At 41.3% G+C, this 27,983-nt stretch overlaps 1 protein-coding gene across 5 annotated transcripts in view; it reads left to right on the top strand.

Moving 5' to 3' along the window:
• The window catches only part of LOC122557882 (inner centromere protein-like), a 66,203-nt gene that overhangs the window by 18,747 nt on the left and 19,473 nt on the right, over positions 1 to 27,983 (top strand). For 3 of the 5 annotated variants that reach the window (XM_087996650.1, XM_087996646.1, XM_087996647.1), the window contains exons 6-13: positions 5,272 to 5,314; positions 5,442 to 5,559; positions 9,225 to 9,270; positions 13,340 to 13,457; positions 15,732 to 15,826; positions 20,235 to 20,340; positions 20,503 to 20,616; positions 22,543 to 22,733. In XM_087996650.1, coding sequence (XP_087852776.1) covers positions 5,272 to 5,314; positions 5,442 to 5,559; positions 9,225 to 9,270; positions 13,340 to 13,457; positions 15,732 to 15,826; positions 20,235 to 20,340; positions 20,503 to 20,616; positions 22,543 to 22,733 — 831 coding nt within the window. The remainder of the gene's footprint in view (positions 1 to 5,271; positions 5,315 to 5,441; positions 5,560 to 9,224; positions 9,271 to 13,339; positions 13,458 to 15,731; positions 15,827 to 20,234; positions 20,341 to 20,502; positions 20,617 to 22,542; positions 22,734 to 27,983) is intronic. The other 2 variants (XM_087996649.1, XM_087996648.1) reach the window with 2 other exon arrangements.

The following is a 27,983-nucleotide window of genomic DNA, read 5'->3' as shown; positions in this document are numbered from 1 at the left end:
GAATAGCTAATCTGTTTGCTTTGAATTCTACATTCACATCTACCCCATAACCTTTTTTATATTTAAAAAACAAAACCTTTAGATTCCCCTGTCTAACATTTTTATCCACTCCTGTCGTAAAAAGATTTAATAATCCCATCTCCATCATTTTGTGAAGCTGTGTTCCAAAGTACCACTACACTTGCGGAAAAGGTTCCCCTCATCCCTCACCTGAAAGGGCAACTGCCAATTTTAATTCTGCACTGACCTGTATGAGGAAACATCATTTCTGCATCCATCTTGTCAAGATTGTTCAGGACCCTGTTTCGTTTCAATCAAGTCACTGTCATTCTTAAATCTGCAGTGGAAACCAGGTCAGTCCTTCCAAGTCAACCCACTCATTTCAAACATTCATCTTGTAAGCCATCTCCAATACATTTACATCACTTAAATAAAAATACTATAGCTGCATATCATGTTCAAGATTTGGTCCAACGATGTCCTGCATAACTGAAGTATAATCCTTTTTAAACAACTGAAGCATTTTATGTTCCATTCCCCTCAAAGGACAACAAGCTTTCTTGATTGCATGCTGTACCTGCATAATAACTCCTGCACCAGAATGCCCAAATCTCTCTGTACCTTTGGGATTTCTGCAGTCATTCTCCAATTAAGATAATATTCTACTTTTTCATTCTTTCCTGCTGAAAGGATCAACTTCACATTTTCTCACATCAGATCCCTCCCAATTCTTTTTCCCACCCATTCTGCATCCATCTGTAACCTCCTTAGTCTTCACAGCTTAACTTTCCTCCCTGTCTTTGTGTGTTCTGTAAATATATCTGCCATGTTTTTGCTCCCCTCATTTAAGTCATTCATGGAAATCGATCTTTAAGAAAAATGTTGAAGCCACAGCACAGACACTTACTCATCACATGCTGCTAATCAGGCAAGGATCCACTTATGCATAATCTATTTTGTCAGCTGTACTTATATCCATACTTATTAATATTATCCCATACAATTTGTTTTTATTTTTCACATTAATCTTTGTGGCACCATATCCAATGCCTTTTTAAACCCAAATGTTGTATGCCTCCTGTGTTCCTTCATTCACAATGCATATTGTTCCCTCTGGTCAGTTAGCTCAGTTGGATGAATGGGCTGGTTCATGGTGCAGTACAAGTGCAATTACTGTACCAGCTGTCCATCTTCTCGACCTCCTCCTTCGCTTGAGGTGTGGTGACCCTCTGGTTAAACCAGTTATTTCTCTGAGAGGGCAGCCTATGCTCTGCTAGCACTGTGGTGACTTTATTCCCTCCAGAAAAGAAATTGGTTAAACATGACTTTCCTTTGAAATCGTGCTGACTCTTCCAATTTAACTTAGGTTTTTTAAAGATAGATAAATTTTGTTTAGTTTGGAAATGTGGTTGGCATGAACTAATTGGATAGAAGGGTCTGTTTCCGAGTTATTTGACTAAGTGCACATCCATAATCTCTCTAACCAATTTGTAACATCTTCCTAACAACGGATATCCAGTTAACTGGATTTCAGATTCCTGTTTACTAAAACCTCCTACTTGAATATAGAAATTATGGGCTGGGGGTGGGGGAATGGATTCTTAAGGTCCATTGCTTTTTCACAGCCGTGATAAAGAAATTGCAACTTTTCTTTCCTGTAATGCTTTTAGGGTAGAGAGTTATGTTTTTGTTTTCAGGCTAACAAATGGAGCATTAAACATTGCCTCTTGTGCACCTTCAAAAGTGATGGAAATAAATATAAAAGTTCTAGAGCTGGCCACATGCCTTTTGCTGCAAGGGTACCATGGTTTGAGGAGGTCTAGCACCATTATCTTGGGACAACTGCTGATGGAGCTATCCACATTCTTGCATCTCAGAATTGCAGCTGCTGTAGGAGGCAGTGCAAGAGGCAATACAAAGATGAGAATTAATCTATGTAATTGAAGGTGAGCAGGGGTGATATCTTTGCCCTGATTTGTTATTTTTGTGAACCTTCTATCTCAACTGACAGAAGAAATTCAACAATTTGGTACAATATATGACTGAAGAAAGTACATTAATTTTTGGCAAAAGCATCTGGATCCAGATCCTGGAAATATAATTGCATCATTGGGATTGGATGGATGATTTCACTTTTATCTGGGCTGCTAAGGATCACTTCAACTGCTTTGAAAGTTACATTTAAATATAGAAGATGGGGATGAATTGTTGGCCATTCAAGCCCTCGTGTCTACTCTGCTAATCTTTAATACCGGTAGCCCCCACTATCTGAAAATAGAATGTTCTCAGGAAACCTTTCATACATCAAAAATGGTGTGAAGCAAAGGTGCATGATTTATATGGGAAAACATCGCTTTTGTTGTGTAAAAACAAAAATCCTCTTTGGATTTTCAAAACAGGTACTAATATAGGTCTTTCATAAAAGCGAAATTATGTAAAGTGAATGTTCGAAAAGCAGGGAATTCCTGTATTATGGATGATCATGGAGCTCAGTATCTAAATTTTACATTGCCCCACCAAATATCCCTTGATTCCTCCAGCTGTAACAGCTTTGTTACCTCCTTCTTGGGAAAACACTATATTTTGGCCTCACCACTTTGTGGTAATGAGATGAATTCAACAGGATCACAACCCTAGATGAAGAAAGTTCTCCTCATCTCAACCCTAAAAGGGGTACCCCTTATTTTTCAACATGATCCCTCGTTCTGGGCTCTCCCACCATCAAACATCTAACCTGTCCAATCCCTTTGAAGTTTGTAAGTTTCTCTGCAATTCACCCTCATTCTTCTAAATCCAGTGAGTATAATCTTAACTGACTCTTCTCTCCTTTTACATCAGTTCTGCCATCCCAGGACTCCAGTAGTGAGCAACACTTTTGGCAAAGGTTGTTGGATGTGATTTTGGGCTGAAGATTCCTTGGCTGAGTTGGACATCCTTTCTTTTAGCTTAAAGTTAGGGGTGATTGTAGTGGTTCAGTGGTTAGCACTACTGCCTCTCGGTGCCAGAGACCAAGGTTCAACTCCAGCCTTTGATGACTGTGTATGTGGATTTTACACATTGTGTTTGTGTGGGTTCTCTCTGGGTGTTCTGGTTTCTTCCTACACGCAAGGTTTGCGGGCTAGATTGATTGATTAGCCATGTGAAATGCAGGGTTACGGGAATGGTGTGGGTCTGGATGGGATGCTCTTTGCAGAGTCCAATGGGCCAAACAGACAGAATCCCTACAGTGTGGAAGCAATGATCAGCCACCAAACAGTGCTATGTGATTGTGATTGTGATAAAGTTGCCCTTCTCACTTATTGGAAACTTGTTGCATCCTCCAAACCATTTTTCTTTTGGTTTGTCACGTTTGTACAGTGCTGAAAGTAATCTGTAACCCTTTTACTAAATGAGTTTCAATGTAATGTTTTTGGATAAATTCAGTGCTCAATATAGAGATGGAAAGTTTAGTCTTTGGGTGGTGCAGTGGCTCAGTGGTTAGCACTGCTGCCTCACAACACCAGAGTCCCAAGTTCGGTTCCAGACTCAGGTGACTGTGTGGAGTTTGTACATTCTCCCCATGTCTGCTCTGGTTTCCTCTCACAGATGTGAAGGTTAGGTGAATGGCTATGCTAAATTGCCCCAAGGATTCAGGATGTGTAGGCAAGGTGCATTAGTCAGGGGAAATGTAGAGTAATAGAAGTAGGGGAATGGGTCTGGGTGGGTTACTGTTCGGACGGTTGGTGTGTACTTGTTGGGCCAAATGGCTTGTTTCCTCACTGGAGGGATTCTATCATTGTGAGTCTCAAAACTGAAAATGAAGAAATGGTACCAAATATGTATTACCATTGTTTTATGGTGGTCTTTACTACAAATGGGCATCAAAACAGAAAAAAAAAAATCATACTTTCTTGGTCCAGCCCCTTCATCAAGTTTCCCTCCTTCTGTTCCCCTCATGTTATGATTGGAGGAGCAGCAAGAACTGGCACCTGTGATTTGAAGGAGTTGGTGCATTTATTCTGGCTAGTATTGCTGCTGTCATACCAGGATTCTTTTGGCTGCCCCATGACCAATTGTGTTGCAATGTGGCCAAGGAGGAGAATGCAAAAACGCGGAGGAGGCAAATGGACCTAACACTGAGACCAGGAGCAGAGCCTGGGGTAGCTGTTATTTTGGCCTCTCCCTTCTCTTGACCTGGATGTTGTACATGCAGCTAGGAGAGTGGGGGATTTGGTTGATCTTTGACCTTTTCATTGGGATAGCATAGGTGAATTTGGGTGTTGTTTTCAAGGGAAGTGAGAGCTAGATAGACTTTGCACGAGTGCCAGTTCATGGGGATGAGAGTTTGGAGTCTGGGTCTGGAGCCATGCATTGTCTGATTGGTAGCTTGGTGCTGCAACATTAGTTTGTGTCAATTTCCTTTGTACTTTTTGGACCTGTGAAAATTAGTAGCGATGTCTGTTTGAAGTGTGTGCTGAAAACATACGTCGTGAAGGGAAAGAAATGTGAAATAGAACAAAACCGGCCCCAGTGCAAGCAGGTGGAACTAGTTTTAGTTTGGGAGCATGGTTGGGGTGGACTGGTTGGACGAAAGGGCCTGTTCCCGTGCTGTATGATGAGTCTGCACCCTCCAAAACATGTATAATTTGCTTTCAATTAAATTTTAAGTGGTTGCATATGAGATGCTTTTCCTGTCAAAATTTTCATTTTGGAAATAGTAAGGGAAATGTATTTCTTTCAAATTAGTTTATAAAACATGTTTTGTAGGAAACCAAATACCAAGACCTGGCTCATGGATATCAAGCTTTAAGGAATTAATTATGTAATCTTGTGTTTCTTTTCTTGCTGTATATTCAATCTAAAGATAATACTTTCTGGATTTTAAGGATATGTCGCCATGTGACTATGACCTAACAAAGGAGTTGGTGAGCATGAAAATGCCCCTTAATCAAAGGATAGTGCTCTTGGGGTAATTTCAAAAAGCAATCCTGAGGAAAGAAAATTTATTTTGACTCATCCTGGACAACTTTAAACAGAAAAGTAGATTAGTTTCATTTTGTTTTTGCAATACTTTTGAGATGGCCATAAAGTAGCTTAATCTAAAAATTTAATGTGTGTTTTGGAAATAAATTCAATGAGTTGTAAGTTGTATTAAATTGCAAGTTTCTTCCACTTGTCAGAAGATTTCTATGACATACCTTTTTATCAAAAGGCTTAACAGTATTTGTTCTGATCTTTAGTTCAAAATATTGAAAATTATAGCATACTTAGAACAATGTTTTGTTATTGCAGTGTTGAAGTGACTGAACCAAATCAAAATCGACCAGTCATGTTGGTAGGTATCATTCAAATTGTATTGCTCTTCTAAGCTTTTGACATTTAATTTCTATAGTAGTTTAATTAGCGATGTGAGCAATCATGCAAACCACACCCTTTCTTTGAGTTGTTCTATTTATCTGCAGGGTCCTGAAAAGCACGGTCCTCGATGCACTAGAAATGCCACAAAAATTGTGAAGGCCAACCTTGAGAATGTGTCTCGGCTGCAAGCTTGTAGAAATTCACCAAGGTTTCAGGGAAAAGGTTTGTGGTCAATTTCTTTTTTTTTAAAGTTCAATTTTACTTTTGGAAAACTCACCATAGTTATATGGTTTTGTTTTGAGATGGTGTTCTTGCTAATTTTTTTAAAGACTGGAATTTTCTGTGTAGAGTGTGTTGAAGCTTGTAAAAAGCCAAGTCGGGAAGAACAGTCAGATACTGAACCAATGTGAGGCAAAAACGATTTCAAACTCGTGATTTTGGATGAATTGTCACCTCCTCCAAGAGGATAAGGAAAAGCTGTGCATGATGGGCAATTAAGTGGAGTGGCTTTGTTTTAATAAAAATAACCATTTGCAATTCTACAGCCATAGTGTGTGCTTTGAGATATTGTTTTCTGGGTAGTCATCATTGCAACCTCAAATTAATTTGTTGAAGGTCAGCAATGCTGCTTTACATTGTGAAGCCTATATTGGGTACAGTGATTGTGCACTTTCCTGTGTATTGAAATGTACCAGTGAAGTCTATTCTTCCTGAAATGCAGTGGTTAGCACTGCTGCCTCACAGTGCCAGGTTCCCAGGTTCGATTCCAGCCTCTGGCGACTATCTGTGTGGAGTTTGCACATCCTCCCTGTGTCTGCATGGGTTTCCTCCGGGTGCTCTGGTTTCCTCTCGCAGTTCAAAGATGTACAGGTCAGATGAATTGGCCATGTTAAATTGCCCATAGTGTGAGGTGCATTAGTCAAGGGAAATGAGTCTGGGTGAGTTACTCTTCAGAGGGTCGGTGTGGATATGTTGGGCCAAAGGGCCTGCTTCCACACTGTAGGGAATCTATTCTAATCTAAAATCTCCTGATGTAGGGCAATCATTACAACTTGAATCTTCAAAGTGCTGCTGGACTAAGGGCTTTCTTCAGCATCTTTGTACACTTCCCTGTGCTAAGTATATGCCTTGCATGGACTTATCCATGCATGTGAGCAATCCAAATATTTTGTCCAAATGTATGCCTTATCTGGTAGAGACAGCAGTTGCTGACTTCCCTCCATTTTAAGTCTTAGCAGACCTGCATGACTCAGCATAGTTCTGTTCACATAACAGGCCATTGCCAAACCTCTGAGGTTCCTGTTATCCTCAGTCTTATCCAACGTCACCCTGTCTACATACAATGCAAACTTCAAAGAATTATGTACCTGAGCCCCAAGGTCTCTGTTCTACAATAGTACCATTAATTGTCTTGCCCTTTTTTTTGTGTTTTTTTCAGATTAGATTAGTGTGGAAACAGGCCGTTCGGCCCAACAAGTCCACACCGCCCCGCCGAAGCGCAACCCACCCATACCCCTACATCTACCTCTTACCTAACACTACGGGCAATTTAGCATGGCCAATTCACCTGACCTGCACATTTTTGGACTGTGGGAGGAAACCGGAGCACCCAGAGGAAACCCACGCAGACACGGGGAGAATGTGTAAACTCCACACAGTCAGTCGCCTGAATCGAGAATTGAACCCGACTGCATTTTACCAAAATGCAGAACCTCATTTATCCAAATTAAACTCAATGTGCCACTCCTCAGCCCATTAACCCAGTTGATCAAGATCTCTTTGTCATCTTAGCTACCCTTCACTTCCACTATACCATCAATTTTGGTGTCATCTACAAACTTACCAGCCATGCCTCCTATGTTCTCATCCTAATATTTGTGCAAAATGACAGACAAAAGTGGACCCAGCACTGGTCCCTGTGAAACACTGCGGGTCACAGGCCTCCAATTTAAAAAAAAACAATTCTCTATCAACACCCTCCTGCTGTTAATCCAATTTGCAAGCTCACCCTGAATGTGATTGAGCTTTACGAATTCGTCTAACATATGATTGTCAAAGGCTTTACTAAAGTCCAATTAATCAGTATCTTCTACGCTGCCATCATTTATCTTAGTTTTCTTTTGAAAGGAAATAACAATCAAGTCTGAGATAGGGTTTCCCTTGAACAAAACCATGCTGGCTATTTCTCATCATTCCTTGTCTCTCCAAATGTGTGCACATCCTATTGTTCAGAATCACTTGCAACAGCTTACCCACGACTGATCCAGAGTTCTAAAGAACTCTGGCTTTCCATGCATCCCTTTTTAAATGAAGGCACAAAATTAGCCACTCTCCAGTCATCCAGCATCTAACCCATTGGTATAGGTAGCATAAATATTTCTGCAAGGAGCCCCACAATTTCCTCTCTAACTTCCCACAATGTCCTGGAATACACTAGATCAGGTCCTGGAGATTTATCCATTTTTATACAGGGCAACTCGTATATCTGCAGATTGGGTAACTGAAAAGGCAGTAACACTCAGTTTACTGCAGCCTGAACGTATTATAGCAATCATTCCAGGACCCAAGGGCTGCTGGAAATGAATGGGTTTGCTCTACCTGCAGTTCCTGGCTTCTGCTGTAGGTCTCAGAACGTATCCCACGTGGATATGAGGGACTACTGTATTTTCTAAGATCTCTAGGATTTCCTCTTCTGAAATGTGAACTATTTTCAAAACATCAATGTTTGAGTTCCGTAGCCTGTATAGCTTTCTCTTTTAGGAGTTGAATTTGGGGAACATTCCTAACTTGGGTGAATCAGTAATCTTGAAGAGTGTGATGCTGGAATAGTACAGCCAGTCAGGCAGCATGCGAGGGATAAGAGAATCAATGTTTCAGGCATAGGCCCTTCATCAGGAATCAGATTCCATAGGGTTGTTGACAAGAATTTAGCATGCACGTCAAAATTGGTTGCAGAGTAACAGGATGACACATAGGCATGCACACATGCAAATAGACCCCTTCATTGCTCCAGGATACCAAGTTATAGTCAGAAGTGACTATTGCATTCTTGCACAAGAAATGGATTTATGCCCAAAATGACAATTCTCCTGCTCCTTGGATGCTGTCTGACCAGCTGCTTTTCCACACTCTGACTCTGATCTCCAGCATCTGCAGTCCTCACTTTTTCTCCTGAATTAGAAATGTACCAATATTTGTGCACTGTGCCATAAAATTTGAGCTTTAAAACAATTTGTTTCCAAGATTGAGGTTTTTTGGAGCCAATTCATTTTTGACTGGCCATTTTGGACAGCTATTTTCAGGATGGATAAACTTATAACCGAGAAATCTGTCTGGCCACTGAAATGACTGCATTAGCAATCTGATCTATGCGAAAAGATAGCAAATTAAAAATGGGCTGTTAAAATCATAGCTGTCCCATTTCTTGTGCAAGAATGCAATAGTCACTTCTGACTATAACTTGGTATACTGGAGCAATGAAGGAGTCTAGTTTCATGTGTGCGTGTATCATTCTGTAACTCTGCAACTAATTTTGATGGGCATGCTAAATTCTTGTCAACAACCCCATGGAATCTGATGCCGCTTCCAGATTTTAACCTTGTCTGGGGTCATGTTCCTGTTAAGCTGTGCAGGTACCCTGAGGCTCCTGTTACGATCTTGGCATGCCTTCTGGTGTGCTGACGTTGATTTTCAGGTTTGCAATGCAGTGTGATGAAGTCATTTCAATTCTTACCTGATTGATACTATGTTGGAGTTGAGAGAGCATTGGAATGCAAGTTATGATTTGAGATTTAACGGTAGCTTTGAAACTGGCTGACCATTACAATCAGAATAGATCACTTTGCCTGTTTCTTGGTATGTTGATTATTTGTTTTATAACTCCATAGATAGCAGTAATTCTGATGAACTGAATTCTGACAATCTGAGGCTTGGGTGAGTTTTTGAAGATGATTGTATGTTTGGTTTCAACTGAATGGCGAGCTTAATGTCCTGAAGTTAAATATAGCACATGACCAACATTACAATGATTTGCATTTATAACTGAATACCAAAATACAAAAATCCTTTTGCATATTTCATGTTTTGTGTGAAGAGGGAGTGGTCTAAAAGATTCTACTGTGGTAATAGTTTGTAAATGGTTTGCAGATCAATGTTCTCTGAAAGTGAGGCCATTATTGCAAATATAGTTGAACAATAGCCTGCCCATCTAAGTTCTGAGTCTGTGACTATGACTGTCCCAGGCACACTGTCGCCATTAAAACATAGATTGGAGGAGGCGATTCAGGCCTTCAAGCCTGATCTGCCATCCATCACGATCATGGCTGATCATCCAACACAATAGCCGAATTCTGATTTCTTCCCATAAACCCTGGTTCTATTCGCCCTAAGTGCTATATCTCGCCACCCCTTCAATACATTTAATGTTTTGGCATCAATTACTTCCTGTGGCAATGAATTCCACAGCCCCACCACTCTTTGGGTGAAGAAATGTCTCCTCATGTCTGTCCTAATTGGTCCACCCCATTCCTGGGTATATCCTGTTACATCAACAAAACTGACTCCCCAAGATGGTGGCATTGAGAGAATTTGTTTTTTGTTGGGAGAGAATACCTCTGGAGTACTCAACACTTGACTCTGGACTCCTGTGGAATCTTGTAGCATTAAGCCAAGGTAAGGTAAACCTTGTGCTGATTTAACCTGACCCCAGCATCTTGGATAGGTTTCAGCCAACTGTGACAAAATGGATCAGCTGAAGGCACTGGGTACGAGAAAGGCTAATGGTTCTGGTAGCATTCCAGCAGCAGTAATGATGATATGCTGTAGAATTTGCCATGTTCCTAGCCAAGCTGTTCCAATACTGCTACAACACTAACATCTACCCAACAGCATGGAAATTTGCCGAGAGATGACCTGTTCATGAAGTGGGACAAATCCAATCTGGCAAATTATTGCCCTGTCAGACTGCACTTAGTCAGCAATAACCTGCTTGTTGATCATCTGTTTGGGTTTTGACTCCTAACCTTATTGCAACCTTGATCCAAACATGAACTAAATGGCTGAATTCCAGAGCATTTGACCAAGTGTGCCATCCAGAGGGGATGACATGGTGGCTCAGTGGTTAGCTCTGCTGCCTCTCATTGCCATGGACCTAGGTTCAAAGAGTAACCTACCCAGACCCATTCTCTGAACCTATTACTCTATACTTAACCCTAACTAATGCACCTAACCTACACATACCTGATCACTGAGCAATTTAGCATAGCTAATTCACCTAACCTGCATAGATTGGATTGTGGGAGGATGTGCAAACTCCACACAGATAGTTGCCTAAGGCTGGAAATCAACCTGGGTTCCTGGCATTGAGGCAGCAGTGCTAACCACAAGCCACCTTGACCCCCTGACTTTATGGGGCACTACCACGACACCACAACAGCTCCAAGTTCCTCCAGGTAGTGTCCTTGGCCCAACCATCTTAGTTTGTTTATCTCAATCATTTAAGATCGGAATTGGGTATGTGCTTGCTGATCGCACACTTGCTGAAGCAGCCGGGTCCATGTGCAACAAACCACTTGATTGGCACCTAACCCACCACCTTCGACGCTTGTTTCTATCACTCATACACAATTGTAAATGCGTGTATCCTCCTGAAGATGTATTGCAGCATCATATCCATGTTCTTCACAAGGATTTTCCAAACTTATGACCTTTTCAGCTGAAAGGCAAGCACACACAGGAACAAGATTACATGCAAGTTTCCCTCCAAACAGTGCACCATCATGCCTGGCCATTCTATCACCATTCTTTAATAGATAAAAATCAGCACGGGAATAGGCCCTTCAGCCCACCAAGCCTGAGTCAATACATGATACCTTTTTAAACTTATAAACCTTTTGCCTCCGTGATGTCCATATCCCGCTATTTCCTGCCTTTTCATGTATCTATCAAGCCTCTTAAATGTTGCTATTGTATCTGCTTCTGCCACCTCTGACGGTGTATTCTGAGTGCTTACCTCTCTCTCTGTAAACCAAAAAAAACTTGCCTCTTGTATCTCTTTTTTAAATGTTTCCCCTTTTTTTTTTATTCCTAAACCTTTGCCCCCCAAGTAATTGATATTTCTACCTGGTGGGGTGCTGAGGAGAGAGCGCTCCAACTATCCAATCTATGCGTGCCTCTCATAATTTTGTAAACTTCAGGCAGGTCACATCTTCGCCTTCAGCATTCAAGTGAAAACAAACCAAGTTTTTCCAATCTTTCATGGCAAATCCTGGTAAACTGTTTCTGAACACTGTGTCCAAAGCCTCCCCATCCTTCTGGTAGTGTGATGACCAGAACTATATGCAATATTCTAAATATGGCTATCTAATGTTCTGTACAGCTGCAACATGACTGTTCCAATTTTTTTTTGTTAATTTATTTTTTCTTTCTCCGTGCTCCAATGGTTGTACCATTTACTGTATACTTCCCTCGTATATTAAATGTTCCAAAATCCATCATTGCTTTTTTTTCTTTCCAGCTTAAGTTTCATCTGCCACATCTCCACCCAAGTCTTTAGCCGACCTATATCTGCTGTATCCTTGGCTAATCCTCCTCACCATCCCCAGCGCCCCAGTCTTTGTCTGCAAACTTACTAATCATACCATCTGCAATCTCCTCCAAATCATTTTGTACATATTATAAACAATAGGGCTCCGGGCACTGATCCTTGTCACAGACCTCCAGTTAGAAAATACCCTTTCATTGCTACAGTCTTCTATGACCAAGCCAATTCTGTATACATCTTAATAGCTCACTGTGGATATGACTTCACCTTTTATACCAGCCTGCCGTGAGGGACTTTGTCAAATGCCTTGCTAAAGCCCATGCAGGCACCGTCCATCATCCTGTGTCATCTATTATCGGTGCCTGTCTAACTTTGCAGGTGACCTTGTAGAGATTTATAAAATCATGAGGGGCATCGATAGGAAAAAGGCCTTGCTATTCATCCTAGAGCAGGGGAAACCAAAACTAGAGGACAACTGTTTTAAGGTGAGAGGGGAAAGATATTTAAAAGGGACCTGAGGGGTACCTTTTTCATGCAGAGTGGTGTGTGTATAGAATGAGCTGCCAGAGGAAGTGGTGGAGGCTGGGACAATTACAGCATTTAAAAGGGATATACAGGGCTATGGGCCAAAAGCTGGCAAATGGGACTAGATTAGATTGGGATGCCTGATTGGCATGGATGAATTGGACCAAAGGGCCTATTTCCATGCTGTATGACTGAGTCTATAGCTTGAGGCCTGACCAGCACAAAGCCATGCTGTCAATCCCTAATAAGTCCACATTTTTCCAAATTTGAGTAAATCCTGTCCTTTAAAAGTCTTCTACAATAATTTCCTTAACACTGATGTAAAGGTCAATAGTTTGATTTTATCTGATTATCCTTTTGCATCCTCCCCATACCCCCAGTTTTTAAAAAACAATATTGGCTATTCTGAAGTCCTCTGGGACCTCTCCTGTGACTAAAGAGTACAAAGATTTTGTACAAGGCCCAAGCTGTTTCCTTTTTCCAATATTCTGGGATAGATCCCATCAGGTCCTGGGTCTTTGTTTGCATCAATGCTTTTCAAAGCACCCTACAGTGTAATCACCTGTGCAATCTTTGGGGAAGGAAAAAGTTCTGATTCTTGGTCTGGGCGAGAGAAAGGTGTAGTTTTGTTGAACTGAATTCTGAAACACATGGCAGATTTTTAATATTGTTTAATCCCCTCCTATCTGAATAAAATTTCAGCAGTCTTGAGCATATAGTTTGGTTTCTGTTTGTGAATGAACAGATATAAACTATTTAATGTCCTTGAATGAAAATGGTCTAGTAAAAATGATACTAGTTAAGCCTGAATTGATAATGATATCAAAAAGATCATAACCTGTGTTTATGAAATATAATACTACACTTTGCACCATTTTATCAGCTTGAATCATGCTGTTTTGATCATTATTGGCCTTAAAATTTACTCTTTCTCAGATGTAAAAATAATTACAGGCAAGGCGTTGAAAATGTGCATAATCACACTGGGGTGTTGAATTGTGACGATTCTCTGCCAAGAAAGAAGAGTGCTTCCCCATCTTGTCCTCCAAGTAAGGTTAGTCTTGGAAGCAAAACTTTCCATGATATTTGCACTATTTAATGTTAAAAAGAATACTTGTTTACCCTCCCTATCTGCTTAGTGGAAATCAGTGGCACGCTTGATTTCACTCACATTTTAGTCTTGTGACAACCATTTTAATGGTCTCTTGTTCCGACATAACTTAAAATTAAAGCCAAAGATTTTAGATCCTGATTATCCTTCTGTGCTAGTTCTGTAGCAGAACAAAATTCTTCTGTTAACTGTACTTCAAGTTTGAAATATTTCAGCACTTTTATTTGTATTATTTTGAAAGACATTTCCTAAATTTCCTATTTGTATTTGAGCCCTGGACTTCTCTCTATATTCTCGTAGCCCTCAAAATCTTTTGTTTTATTCCCAATCTTCTTTTTAACCAGACATTATTTCTATTCCTGGAAGTGATACTGGTAAGTTTCCTCTGAACCTGTCCATGACATTGTTGTTCTCCCTACATTTTATTTCTCTGCAAGATTGAATAGTCTTATTGAGTTTTGAAATGAAGTCTCCCAATACCTGCAATCAATATTGGCCTAATTGACGCATGGTTAACTGATTAACTTTGCCCTTCAAGGTTGTTCCATGCTCAAAAAATGTTGTCAATTTGTTGTCAAGGCTCTGCTGATTCTTATTTTCATTCAGCATTTTGGGATGCATTCTGTCAAGTCCTAATGCTTTTTCCACAACTTTCTCAGTATTTTGTCTGTAGTTAGCATATTGACTAACTGCTCTTTTTGAGCTATTTTTTTCAATCCATTATCTCGCATGGTGGTCAGTGGTTAGCACTGCTGCCTCACAGCGCCAGACCTGGGTTTTGATTCCTGCCACTGGTGACTGTGCAAAATCCACACAGACATTCTCCCAGTGTCTGTGTGGGTTTTCTCCAGGTGTTCCGGTTTCCTCCCCACAATGCAAAGATGTGCAAGTTAAGTGATTTGGTCATGCTCGATTGCCCATAGTGTTCAGGGATGTGGAGGTTAGATGCATTAGTCAGGGATAAATTTAGAGTAATGTGGTAGGGGAAATGGATCTGGGTGGGTTACTCTTCAGAGGGTCGGTGTGGACTTGTTGGGCCAAATTACCTGTTTCCACACTGTACAGGTTCTATGATCATATGATCTATGATTTTGGATGTTAGTTTGCTCCGAGATGGAAAATGTTTTGTTTTTGGACGTTTTGTCACCATACTAGGTTACCTAATCGGTGAGCTACTGGTGAAGTGCTGGTTGTTATGTCCTGTTTTTTCTAAGATGGGTGATATCATTACCAGTTCTTTTTCTCAGTGGGAGAGAGATTGGGTCCAAATCATTGTGTTTATCGATGGAGTTCTGGTTGGAATACCAGGCCTCTCGGCATTCTCATGCGTGTCTCTGTCTCTGTTTGGCTTTCCTAGGATGGATGTGTTATCCCAGTCAAAGTGGTGTCCTCTTTGCAAGCAAGGATACTAGTGATAATGGGTCATGTCTTTTTGTGGTTAGTTAGTGTTCATGTATCCTGGTGGCTAGCTTTCTGCCTGTTTGTCCGATTGTAGTGTTTGTTTGTCTGTTATTTACAAATACCATACAAAGCTCTTTATCGCTTAGTAGCTTTTTAATTTCCTCAGTTTGACTCTGTCAGTATTAACAAGCTTTGAAATACAAACATTTTTGTACTGTTGGAGCAAATGACCCTTGTTGTCAGATTTTGGGGTTTGTAATCACAATTATTTAATACAGTTTACCATTTGCCATCAGGATGACTATTTTCATTTTCAGTTTGTTTACCACATCACTTGAGGTTAGTTCAGTGGAGCATTGTGACCTCTGATTCTTGTAATCGTTTTTGATTTCATTTGCTAGAGATTTTTTTTTTGTAGAAGGCTAGTTATTACTATACAACAGTTAAGTGATGCTAAATGCTGCACAGGAACTACTAAAGATGAAATTTTTAAATTATTCCATTTTAGGAGTACTCCGATTTTCCAAAGCTGTCAATCTGGTTCGCTCACAGCAAATTTAGTATTTCACTTCCCTGATCTTGGAGGTTCACCACTGAAAGTATATTGTCTTATCATGAGTTCCTGTTATTTGAAAACTTGGGGGGCAATAACAAAGAAACGGACTTAAGCAACATTTGATTCATTTTTATGTAAATGAGGACAATGGATTTGTGATCCAACTGTCAATTTCTTGTTTTTGAAAAGGTACTTTTTCATGCGGTTATTAAAAGAAAAACTCTGAGCGTATGCCTTTAATTGTCCCTTGTGCATTTCAGAAAAAGATCCGCCTGAAAAATCTGAAGAAGCAAGAAGAAGTGAGAATACAGAGACAAGAGGAAGAAAAGAAACACCAATTGGAAGAACTTAAAAAGTAAGAAAATGTTAATTTAATATGTGCTAGTCCAGACTGAAGTTAGTTGCAATATCTGAAAACATTGTGAAATTATTTCATTGCTATCTGTTAAATTGTTCATTTTTTAATTACAATAATACTGGTTACTAGTCCAACAGTCTCCAGATGTGACCAAAATTTACAGTCTCTATAAAAATGATACTCAAAAGCTTTTGAGTCCAGTGCACAATTTGAAGAAAGGTTTTTGATCCTGGCCAATGTGTTTCCTTTCAACATCACACCAAAAGATCCCCATCCGTTACTAGAACTATTTCAAGGTAATTGTGCATGAAGGACATGGAAGTCTGAATCTTTTTAATTTTGAAAATTTTAAACACCACTATTAATTATTTCGGTATCCAGAAATCCCTCTGGATCCTGTTTCTTTTCAGTCAGCTTCAGGATTTGTTAAAAGTCTCATTGACTTGATTTATTATATCCTGCAAATTTGGGAATGCCCAAACCTTTGGTCTTAATTATTTCTTGTCACTTTCAAATCCTGCACCACACTGAAGTGAATTCTCTTTCACATGCTGGCATGAAACTCAGTTAATGAAACATGCTGGAAAGGAATAAAAGGCATTTTGCAGACAATTTTGCTGAGATGAAGAAAAGTATAGGACAGTTACTGTGGTTCTGTTCGCCGAGCTGGAAGTTTTTATTGCAAACGTTTCGTCCCCTGGCTAGGCGACATCATCAGTGCTTGGGAGCCTCCTGCGAAGCGCTTCTTTGATGTTTCCTCCGGTGTTTATAGTGGTCTGTCCCTGCCGCTTCCGGTTGTCAGTTTCAGCTGTCCTCTGTAGTGGTTGGTATATTGGGTCCAGGTCGATGTGTTTGTTGATGGAGTTTGTGGATGAATTCCATGCCTCTAGGAATTCCCTGGCTGTTCTCTGTCTGGCTTGCCCTATGATAGTAGTGTTGTCCCAGTCGAATTCATGTTGCTTGTTGTCTGCGTGTGTGGCTACTAAGGATAGCTGGTCGTGTCGTTTCGTGGCTAGTTGATGTTCATGTATGCGGATTGTTAGCTGTCTTCCTGTTTGTCCTATATAGTGTTTAGTGCAGTCCTTGCATGGTATTTTGTACACTACATTCGTCTTGCTCATGTTGGGTATCGGGTCCTTCGTTCTGGTGAGTTGTCTGAGCGTGGCTGTTGGTTTGTGTGCCGTTATGAGTCCTAGGGGTCGCAGTAGTCTGGCTGTCAGTTCCGAGATGCTCCTGATGTATGGTAGTGTGGCTAGTCCTTTTGGTTGTGGTATGTCCTCGTTCCGTGGTCTTTCTCTTAGGCATCTGTTGATGAAGTTGCGCGGGTATCCGTTTTTGGCGAATACCTTATATAGGTGTTCCTCTTCTTTTTGCAGTTCCGGTGTACTGCAGTGTGTTATGGCCCTTTTGAATAGTGTCCTGATGCAGCTTCGTTTGTGTGTGTTGGGGTGGTTACTTTCATAGTTTAGGACTAGGTCTGTGTGTGTGTGTGTGTGTGTGTGTGTGGCTTTCCTGTATACTCTTGTAGTGAATTCTCCGTTCGGTGTTCTCTGTACCATCACGTCTAGGAGTGGGAGTTGGTTGTCCTTTTCATTTTCTCTCGTGAATCGGATTCCTGTGAGTGTGGCGTTGATGATCCGGTGTGTTTTTTCTATTTCCGTGTTTTTAATGATTACAAACGTGTCATCGACATATCTGACCCAGAGTTTGGGTTGAATTTGTGGTAGGACTGTTTGTTCTAACCTTTGCATAACTGCCTCTGCTATGAGTCCCGAGATTGGTGATCCCATGGGTGTTCCGTTGATTTTTGTATATCTGGTTGTTGAATGTGAAGTGTGTTGTGAGGCACAAGTCCAGTAGTTTAAGTATGCCGTCTTTGTTTATAGGTTCAGCGTCCTGTTTTCTGTTCTGTATGTCCAGTAGGTTGGCTATTGTTTCTCTGGCTAGGGTTTTGTCAATCGAAATGAACAGTGCCGTCATGTCGAATGATATCATGGTTTCTTCTTTGTCTATGTGTATATTTCTGATGATGCCCAAGAATTCCTGTGTTGATTGTATAGAGTGTTTGGATCCGCTGACCAGGTGTTTCAGTTTCTGTTGTAGTTCTTTGGCCAGTTTGTGTGATGGTGTCCCAGGCAGTGATACTATGGGTCTGAGTGGGATGTCTGGTTTGTGTACTTTAGGTAATCCATAGAATCTGGGGGTGTTGTTGCTTTCCGGTTTCATTCTTTGTAGGTCAGCTCCGGTTATCTGTCTGTTTTTTTGTAGATTCCTTCGTGTGTTATTTATCCTATTGGTGAGCTGTGGGGTGGGGTCAAACTCCTTCTTTTGGTAGGTGTTGGTATCTGCAAGTTGTTGTGCTTTTTGGATGTAATCAGATTTATCTAGGATGACCGTCATTCTGCCTTTGTCTGCTGGTAGTATGATTATGTTCTTATCGTTTCTTAGTGATTTCAGTGCTTCCCTCTCCTTGGTGTTGAGGTTGTGTGTTTGTCTTTTCCTTATTATCATAGGTACGACAGTTTGTCTCACTGTTTCTTGTGTCTCTTCTGTCAGTCCATTGTTCCTGAGTGTGCATTCTAGTGCTGCTAGGAAGTCTGCTGTCTTGGCGTCCCTGTGGTTGTAGTTGAGCCCCTTGGCCAGTATTCTTTCCGTGTCTGTGAGCTGTCTGTGGGAGAGGTTTTTAACCCAGGTGTGTGTTGTAGTGTCCTCTTTGTGTTTTAGTTTGGCCATTTTTTTGGCCATCAACTAGCCACGAAACGACACGACCAGCTATCCTTAGTAGCCACACACGCAGACAACAAGCAACATGAATTCGACTGGGACAACACTACTATCATAGGGCAAGCCAGACAGAGAACAGCCAGGGAATTCCTAGAGGCATGGCACTCATCCACAAACTACATCAACAAACACATCGACCTGGACCCAATATACCAACCACTACAGAGGACAGCTGAAACTGACAACCGGAAGCGGCAGGGACAGACCACTATAAACACCGGAGGAAACATCAAAGAAGCACTTCGTAGGAGGCTCCCAAGCACTGATGATGTCGCCTAGCCAGGGGACAAAATGTTTGCAACAAAAACTTCCAGCTCGGCGAACAGAACCACAGCAACGAGCACCCGAGCTACAAATCTTCGCACAAACTTATAGGATAGTTAGTTTGTTGTTTCATGTGAATGTGCTTGTTCTCGGATTATTATTTTTACAGATTAAAACATGATGCTTTTAAACAGTGGATAAACAAATTGGGTTTTGTTGATTTTTATTTCTGAGAATTGGTGAGGGTTTAGGTGGCACAGTGGCTCAGTGGTTAGCACTGCTGCCTCACTGCTCCAGGTATCCAGGTTCGATTCCAGCATAGGGTGACTGTTTGTCTGTTTGGAGTTTGCACATTCTCCCTGTCTGCTTGGGTTTCCTTCACATGCCGATTTCCTCCCACAGTCTAAAGATGTGCAGGTTAGGTGAATTGACAATTGACCATGCTAAATTGCCTATAGTGTTCAAGAATGTGTGTAGGTTAGGTACATTAGTCAGGGTTGAAAAACCCAGAGTGATAGGGTCTGGATGGGTTACTCTTTGGAGGGTCAGTGTGGACTTGTTGGGTCAAATTGCCTGTTTCCATGCTATAGGGATTCTATGAATTGATTAGAGGGATTAGGAGATGATCTGAAAAATGATTTTTTTTCAAAGTGGGAGGGAAAATAAAGTATCTAGATAATTGAAGAAACATACAGCGGCATTTTTTTTTTTCAGGGAGTATCAATTCCCTGCAGATTGTCACTCTAGCCCTTTTTTATATAGAAGAAGTGACCTCTGCATTTGAGATGCTGCTCATGGATCCCATCAGCAACACAGAGCTGTACATCCATTCTGACAGTTACTTTGTGGAACAGAGCTGTCAAAAATCTCCTAGAAATGAGAACCAAAGCTGTAAACTAAAACTAAAAGCAAGTCTTGCCTTGGGTGGCAAAATGTTGTCCAGATTCCAGTGTAGTCAGAGTAAGCTGGAAAAGAACAGCCAGTCAGGCAGCATCTGAGAAGCAGGAGGGGCACATTCCTGATGAAAGACTTATGCTTGAAACAACGATGACTCCTGCTCCTTGGATGCTGCCTGACTGGCTGTGCTTTTCCAGCACAGCACTTTTGTTGACTCTGATCTCCAGCACCTGCAGTCCCCACTTTCTCCTAGATTCCAATGTCGATAATTTTCTAATGGTTGAACCCTTCAACTACAATTTTTTTGATTTAATAAAATTGAATGCGAAATTTTAAATGTGACCACAGATGATGAATGCGTACAGGTTTATGAAAACACAATGTGGACACTATACAACATAGGTTCTATCATTTTTCTACACGCTTTTGAGTAGAATTTTTGATTTTTGTTTTTGTATAGAAAGAGGCATCTGAGATGTGTTTTGGAAACTCGTTCCCGAGTTGATCAACAAGAGGAGGAGAAAAAGAGAAAAGCTGAGCAAAAAAATTCTCAGATTGATGAAAAGGTATACCATTCTGTTACTTTTAAAGATGGCTTTCTCATGGGCAAACCAGCTATTGAACAATTGAGTGGGCAGAGAGTGTTCTCTGCTCTTACCACCTTCATCCCCAATAAAAACTCCACTTAGATCAATGTAGCATTCCTACATCCTTTTTTTTTTTGACAGATGCATGAGAAATGTCTTGCTGAAGAAAGAGCCAAGAAGAAAGCCACTCAGAGGAAGGAAGAGGCAAAATCCCGAAGACCACAAGAAGAAGCCCAAAAACAGAAACTTCAGGTGGTATGGTTATGGTACCAGTGAAGTACCTGTTTGTTCACTGTTACTTTTCTGCTCCCCCTGTGCCAGTGGGGGATCTCTCCCCTGGTTCATAGCTGCTACAAAGGAAAATATTTGGTTGCTGGGATCAGACAGCTCATTTGCAGGAATTGTTCAGTGTAGTGACCTGACCATCATTACCCACTTCATCAATAACCAGTCTGTGAATTTGTTAAAGTCAGAGTGGGGATATTTGTTTGCAAAATGATCAGTACCATTCCCAACTCTTCAAATACCGAAGCAGTCAGGATCTAAATGCAGCTCCAGGTTTGGACTGACAAGTGTTAAGTAGTAATTGTGGTACCAAGAAACTGATATTAACTATCATCAACATGAGAATCTAACCATGGGTCCCTTAACATTCAATGACATTGCCATCACTGAATACCCCACTGTCAACATCCTGGGGTTACCATTGACCAGAAACTGAAGTGGACTAACTATATAAATAGGTAAAAACGATGACTGCAGATGCTGGAAACCAGATTCTGGATTAGTGGTGCTGGAATAGCACAGCAGTTCAGGCAGCATCCGAGGAGCAGTAAAATTGACATTTCGGGCAAAAGCCTTTCATCAGGAATACAGTATTCCTGATTGAAGGGCTTTGCGCAAAACGTCGATTTTACTGCTCCTCTGATGCTGCCTGAACTGCTGTGCTCTTCCAGCACCACTAATCCATAACCATGTAAATACTACAGCAACAAGAACACCAATTCAGAGCCTAGAGTTTGCTGTAAGTGACTTGCCTTCTCTCTCTCTCTCCATAGCCTTGTAACAAGACAAGTTAGGAGTGATGGAATAGCCAGGATAAATCAGCCTGCTTGATTAGCACCATATTCGCTCCCTCCACCGCTGATCCTTTTGGAGCAGTAGTGTATAACATCTACAAGGTACATTGCAGTAATTTGCCATTGTTCCTTGAACAGCCCCTTCGAAACCACCTACCATCTAGAAAGACAAGGGCAGTAAATAAATGGGAATGCCACCTGCATGTTCTCTAAACTATGCACCATCCTGACTTGGAAAGACTTTTGCTTCTCCTTCAGCATCACTGAGTCAAAAACCTGGAATTCCTTTCCCTTCCTAATGACATTGTGCATCTACTGACACCAAATGGACTGCAGAGGTTCAAGAAGGTAGCTCAACTCCATCTTCTGAAAGGTAACTAGGGATGGGCAATGTTTGTCAGCTAGCATCACACTCCTCCCTGGAGTGAATTTTACAAAAGTTATATTGAGCCAGCTGGTTTTGAAATAGTTTCCTTAGTATCTTGTTTCACTTTATGCTGAACTAGGATATGGCTTAGTGGAGGCTGTGTGTGTCCTTGTATCTCATTCCAACAACTATTTTTCCTTTTACTTTGATCATAGTGGCATATCACTGAGTTAATGCACCTTGTCCTTTGGATGCCTTGCTAAAAGAGGTGTTAGTAATTTTAAAAAGTTGGTTCATCTCCCAAATTATCTCCACATTCTTGAGTATCTGAAGACTTTTTTTAACTATTCTATTACAGCAAATGACTACATCCATGTTCAATGTATACTGTCAGAAGATAGTATGTTTTTCTTTGTATCTTTTGAGAAATATTCTCCCAGTATGCCTATTTAGCCAGTGTGTAATGTATCCATTCCTTTATTAGCGAGTCCAGAATCCAGGAACTCATGAGCACCAAGTAAGCTAACTCTGTAGATTCTTTTCTACCACCTCTGATTTTGCCACAAATCAAAACCTTCAACTGTTTTTAGTAGCTTATTTTAAAGGTCTTTTTATAATAGATGGCATATTTTAAAATGGCATTTCTATGAATTTAAAAATTTTGGCAACATCTTAAGTTGATGTCCAGTGTGAACTGCTTCATTTAAATTAAACAATTAGTGCTTCTTTCTGCAGGAAGAGAAACACCAAGAGCTGTTGCAACAGAAGGAGGAAGAACTGGAGAAGCAACACAAAATAGCAGAAGCTAGAAAGCTTCAAGAGCAGCAACCATCTGAGCTGGAGAAGGCCAGACTGCATGTGTTGCAAGTGACTACAGATAGGCAGTGGGAAAGGAAGAGGGAGCAAGAGCACATCCAGACAGACAAGTATGTACCTACTTAAAATAATGCAGTTCCATTACCCAATTATAGATTAGATTAATTTTTAACCCAAATGGTCAAACATGAGTCATCTTTTCTCTTCCACTTGGTTCATTCCCTCGAATTGAACTTTCCCTTACCCTATTGTTAGTGGTTCTCTAAGATTTTATTTTTTTAAATAGAAGAACCACTCAAGGTGGGGCAAATAACCAGTGGGCTACTATCACCCAATCCTGCCCAGCCTTCTCTTGATTGTCACTGCAAAAAAGTTAAACTGAATCAAAGGGAATACTCCTTTTTTTAATGTTAATGCCATGCTCAAGCTCAGTCTTTTATTTTGCTTTTTGTTTAGCCAATGCCTGATCTTTTGTCTTCAACCCCAAAAGTATTGAAAAATTGGCCTCTGTTGTATGTTGTCAGGATGGTGCAGAGTTTAGAGGAGAACATGCAAGTGGCATCCCCATCCTGATCACTCCTAATGTTAAATTTTGTAAAATCAGTGTTGCTTATGCTTCATATGCAGGAACTAGAATGGTTGTGTGATTACTCATGAGTGGTGGAATTCAGGTTTGGCCTGCATCCTTGTATGGTCGTGACTTGCATTTTATATCAGTCCATGGGCCACCTGGCAACTACTGCCATATACTATTGACAGATATAGTCTCCATTGTCATAGAGTCAAAGAGATGTACAGCTTGGAAACAGACCTTTCGGTCCAACCTGCAAAATCGATGTTTCGGGCAAAAGCCCTTCAGGAATAAAGCGCTTTTGCCCGAAACATCGATTTTGCTGCTCGTCGGATGCTGCCTGAATTGCTGTGCTCTTCCAGCACCACTGATCCAGAATCTGGTTTCCAGCATCTGCAGTCATTGTTTTTACCTTCGGTCCAACCTATCCATGCCAACCGATTATCCCAACCCAATCTAGTCCCCCCTGCCAGCACTCGGTCCATATCCCTCCAAACCCTTCCTATTCATATACCTATACAAATGACTCTTACAAGAACCATACAGCTCAAAATACCAAGTTCTCTCTCTTTTGAAAGGTGAGAAGATGCAATTATAAAGTATTTACAGGTTTAATGGAGATTTGAATTCAATCACTACACTTTTTTTTCAGAAATTCTGGTGACCAGACAGTGTTCTGTGAATTATGTCAAGGAGATTTTCCAAGGCACTTTTTTAATGTTGGTTTTGGGTTCAGTGTTTGGTGTAATGAGTTGGTTGTAACTGCAACAATTGTCTCAACTGATTGATTGATTGTGGGACAGTACTGATTGCTGAAGAATTTGTACTGTCATGTCTGTATGACAGCCAAATTAAAATGCATCTTGATCACTCCTATGTTATATTATGATGCCAGCTGAAGGTAATATAAACATCTTAAATTTGTTAATTAGCCTTTTATTTGCTACTTTTTTAAAAGCTTTCTAGAAATCCAAATAGCCACCATCTACTGATTTACTACTTCAACTTTCTCTGTTACTTGGTCGATCTAATTTAATTTTTTGATTAAATAGTAAGTGCTTTTTTTAAAAAAAAAAAAAATCTCTCCTTGCTCTGTCATCTCAACCCTTTCCAGGTTTCAGTTAAATTTTCCTTCTTATTTATAAACTACTTGCCACTGTGAAATTGACCAGTAGTTGAGGAATGCCATTGGAACTTTTCAGAAATGAGTGCCAAGTATGCCACTTGCCAATCTTTTGGCATCCCCACCCTCCATTTTGATGGAATATCATAGCAAGTCATTCTTGACCTGGCTTCCATGGGTGAGTTGGATCCTTGAAGCACATTTCTGATCTGCAGAGAGTTTACAATTTTGGACTTTTCACTTGCCTTTGGGGTGAAAAGTTGAAACTGAGTACCCTTGAACTTGAGTGTGATTTAAATAGTGTAAGTGACATCACAGGAGAGTTGAGTTAATCAATTTTGTTTAGCAGCTGCTGTTGGAAACTTTCATTTCCAGTAATTTTGAAAATCACTGTGCCAGTTTGGAAGTTTTAAGAATTTATTGGCACAAGAGAAGCTGGTGGTGGTGGCGAATAAGTGCCAAGAACTCCTGTTTTCTCATAGTTTATAGGTAACAGTACCACAACAAGGTGAAAGTCATGTCAAGATTTTAATGTTAAGGATTGGCAGACAGCTCAACCAAGCGAAATGTTAACCCTATCACTTGGGGAATCATGTCAACTACTTGTGACCCAGAAAAGCCTAAGTTCAAGAAGTATCATGGACTACACAAGCTTGAGCCCAGGTACGAACATCTGAAGTCAGAGTTGCCTCAGTGATGCAGCGAATGAAGGAATAGCCCATTCAGAAAGGTGATCACAAAAGCAAGTTAGAGGAAAGTGTGGAGATAGGGAAGGAGTGACTACAGGCACTACAAGAGAAACGATTGGTGCAGGAATCCTCAAAGGGCCCATTTACTAAACTCCTTTCAATTCTGGATATCACGGTGAGCGATAGATCTTTGATAGCACAGGTGGCCCCGATGTGTGGGAAGAAGGCCGCCATTGGTCGGCGAGTCTTTAGCAGAAGAAATGGGCATTTTTGTGGCTGTCAACTTGACTGCAGGATGCTGCTTTGTCTCCCTGGTGTCAATGTCAAGGTTGTCACAGAACAGCTGCAGGACAAGAACCAGTACGAGTCAGCATCTGACAGACCTGGGGCTCCATTCCTTGTTTTGCTTGTGCTTTTGGGAAAGATTTAATTCAACCTGCACGATTGTGGGAACCAGGAGAGAATATTGGCAAGTATCAGTGCACAATGCTGGTAGAGTCAAATAGTACTTTTAAAGTAAAGAATAGTAAGTTAATGGGTGCAATCAGAGTAAGAGGAAAAAGTAATTAAGTCTAAATTGGAGTTTCACTGCATTCATGTTGTTGATAAGATTGGGGCATTACTGAGATTGCCTGATCTTGTTTTGTGGTGGTGGTAACAGATTTGTCTTGTGAAATAATTTTGGTTACAAGATGTTCAGAAAATCTGATGGAGGGGTAGTGTTTTGATTGAGAAACATTGGAGAAAGTTTGTTTCAGAAGGTACAAGAACAAAATTTATTTGACTAAACTTAAAGAATACGATGGGTGAAATTACATTGCTTGGTGTCATCTATAGGCCACCAGGTGGTGGTAGGATATATGAAACAAACCTGCGGACATTGTTCTGTTGTAAACATCAAGTGGTTATAATGTGGGATAAAGTGGGGAGTGTTTAGATGGCACTGATCATTGTGCCATAGTTTGGGATGATTGTGGAAAATGACATTGGTCAATTCCAAATAAATTTAAATATCTGGTGGAGGCTGGATAAACTGGAACTGCACGTTGTTGGGAAAAACAATAGCTCGATAATGGGCTACCTTCACTGAGATGATTTGGGCATTTTGAGGTATGTTTCCTTGAAGCAAGTAGGACAAACAAAACCAGAGTTTCTTGAATGGCACTTGGACATTAAGTTTAAATGTAAAAAGTATGCTTATGACAGGTGTCAGCTAAGAACAATTGAGAGCCAAGCTGGTTATAGAAAATTCAGAGGAAGATGAAAAAAGCAAACGTGAGAAATAAATATTATGGAAAAGACTGGCAGCTACCATAAAGGAAGTCCCAAAATCTTTCAGTCCACTCATAGTACAAGTTGTGGGACCAATTGGAAATTAAGTTTTATTTACACCTTGGAGGCAAGAGGTGTGGGTGAAGTGTTAAATGAGTATTTTGTGACTGGCTTTGTCTACATGACAAATGTTGCCCAAACTATGGTGACTAAGGAAGAAACTGTTACTTGAAGGGTTTACAATCACTTGTGTAGTGACGTTCTATGGTTGAATAACACCAAGGAGGGCCATTTGGGTCAGAAAACCCATGTTGACAGTCAAAACAATGACTGCAGATGCTGGAAACCAGATTCTGGATCAGTGGTGCTGGAAGAGCACAGCAATTCGGGCAGCATCCGACTAGCAGCAAAATTGACGTGTCGGGCAAAAGCCCTTCATCAGGAATAAAGGCAGAGAGCCTGAAGCTTGGAGAGATAAGCTAGAGGAGGGTGGGGGTGGGAAGAAAGTAGCATAGAGTACAATAGGTGAGTGGGGGAGGAGAGGGTGGAGTGGATAGGTGGAAAAGGAGCTAGGCAGGTCGGACAAGTCCGGACAAGTCAAGGGGACAGTGCGGAGCTGGAAGTTTGAAACTAGGATGAGGTGGGGGAAGGGAAATGAGGAAGCTGTTGAAGTCCACATTGATGCCCTGGGGTTGAAGTGTTCCGAGGCGAAAGATGAGGCGTTCTTCCTCCAGGCGTCTGGTGGTGAAGGAGACCCAGGACCTCCATGTCCTCGGCACAGTGGGAGGGGGAGTTGAAATGTTGGGCCACGGGGCGGTTTGGTTGATTGGTGTGGGTGTCTCGGAGATGTTCCCTAAAGCGCTCTGCTAGGAGGCGTCCAGTCTCCCCAATGTAGAGGAGACTGCATCGGGAGCAATGGATACAATAAATGATATTAGTGGATGTGCAGGAAAAATTTTGGATATGGAAGGCTCCTTTAGGGCCTTGGATGGAGGTGAGGGAGGAGGTGTGGGCACAGGTTTTACAGTTCCTGCGGTGGCAGAGGAAGGTGCCAGGATGAGAGGGTGGGTTGTAAGGGGGACCGTGGACCTGACCAGGTAGTCACGGAGGGAACGGTCTTTGCGGAAGGCGGAAAGGGGTGGGGAGGGAAATATATCCCTGGTGGTGGGGTCTTTTTGGAGGTGGTGGAAATGTCGGCGGATGATTTTGGTTTATGCGAAGGTTGGTAGGGTGGAAGGTGAGCACCAGGGGCGTTCTGTCCTTGTTACGGTTGGAGGGGTGGGGTCTGAGGGCGGAGGTGCAGGATGTAGACGAGATGCGTTGGAGGGCATCTTTAATCACGTCGGAAGGGAAATTGCGGTCTCTGAAGGAGGAGGCCATCTGGTGTGTTCTGTGGTGGAACTGGTCCTCAGAGCAGATACGGCGGAGGCGGAGGAATTGGGAATACGGGATGGCATTTTTGCAAGAGATAGGGTGGGAAGAGGTGTAATCCAGGTAGCTGTGGGAGTCTGTGGGTTTGTAAAAAATGTCAGTGTCAAGTTGGTCATCACTAATGGAGATGAAAAGATGCAGGAAGGGGAGGGAGGTGTCAGAGATGGTCCAGGTAAATTTAAGGTCAGGGTGGAATGTGTTGGTGAAGTTGATGAATTGCTCAACCTACTCGCGGGAGCATGAGGTGGCGCCAATGCAGTCATCAATGTAGCGG

The sequence above is a fragment of the Chiloscyllium plagiosum genome, unplaced genomic scaffold, assembly GCF_037043375.1.
Source record: "Chiloscyllium plagiosum isolate Xiang-an unplaced genomic scaffold, Cpla_swu_hap1 HiC_scaffold_18, whole genome shotgun sequence".
In the NCBI taxonomy this organism is placed as follows: domain Eukaryota; kingdom Metazoa; phylum Chordata; class Chondrichthyes; order Orectolobiformes; family Hemiscylliidae; genus Chiloscyllium; species Chiloscyllium plagiosum.
This window is presented reverse-complemented; position numbering and strand designations above follow the sequence as displayed.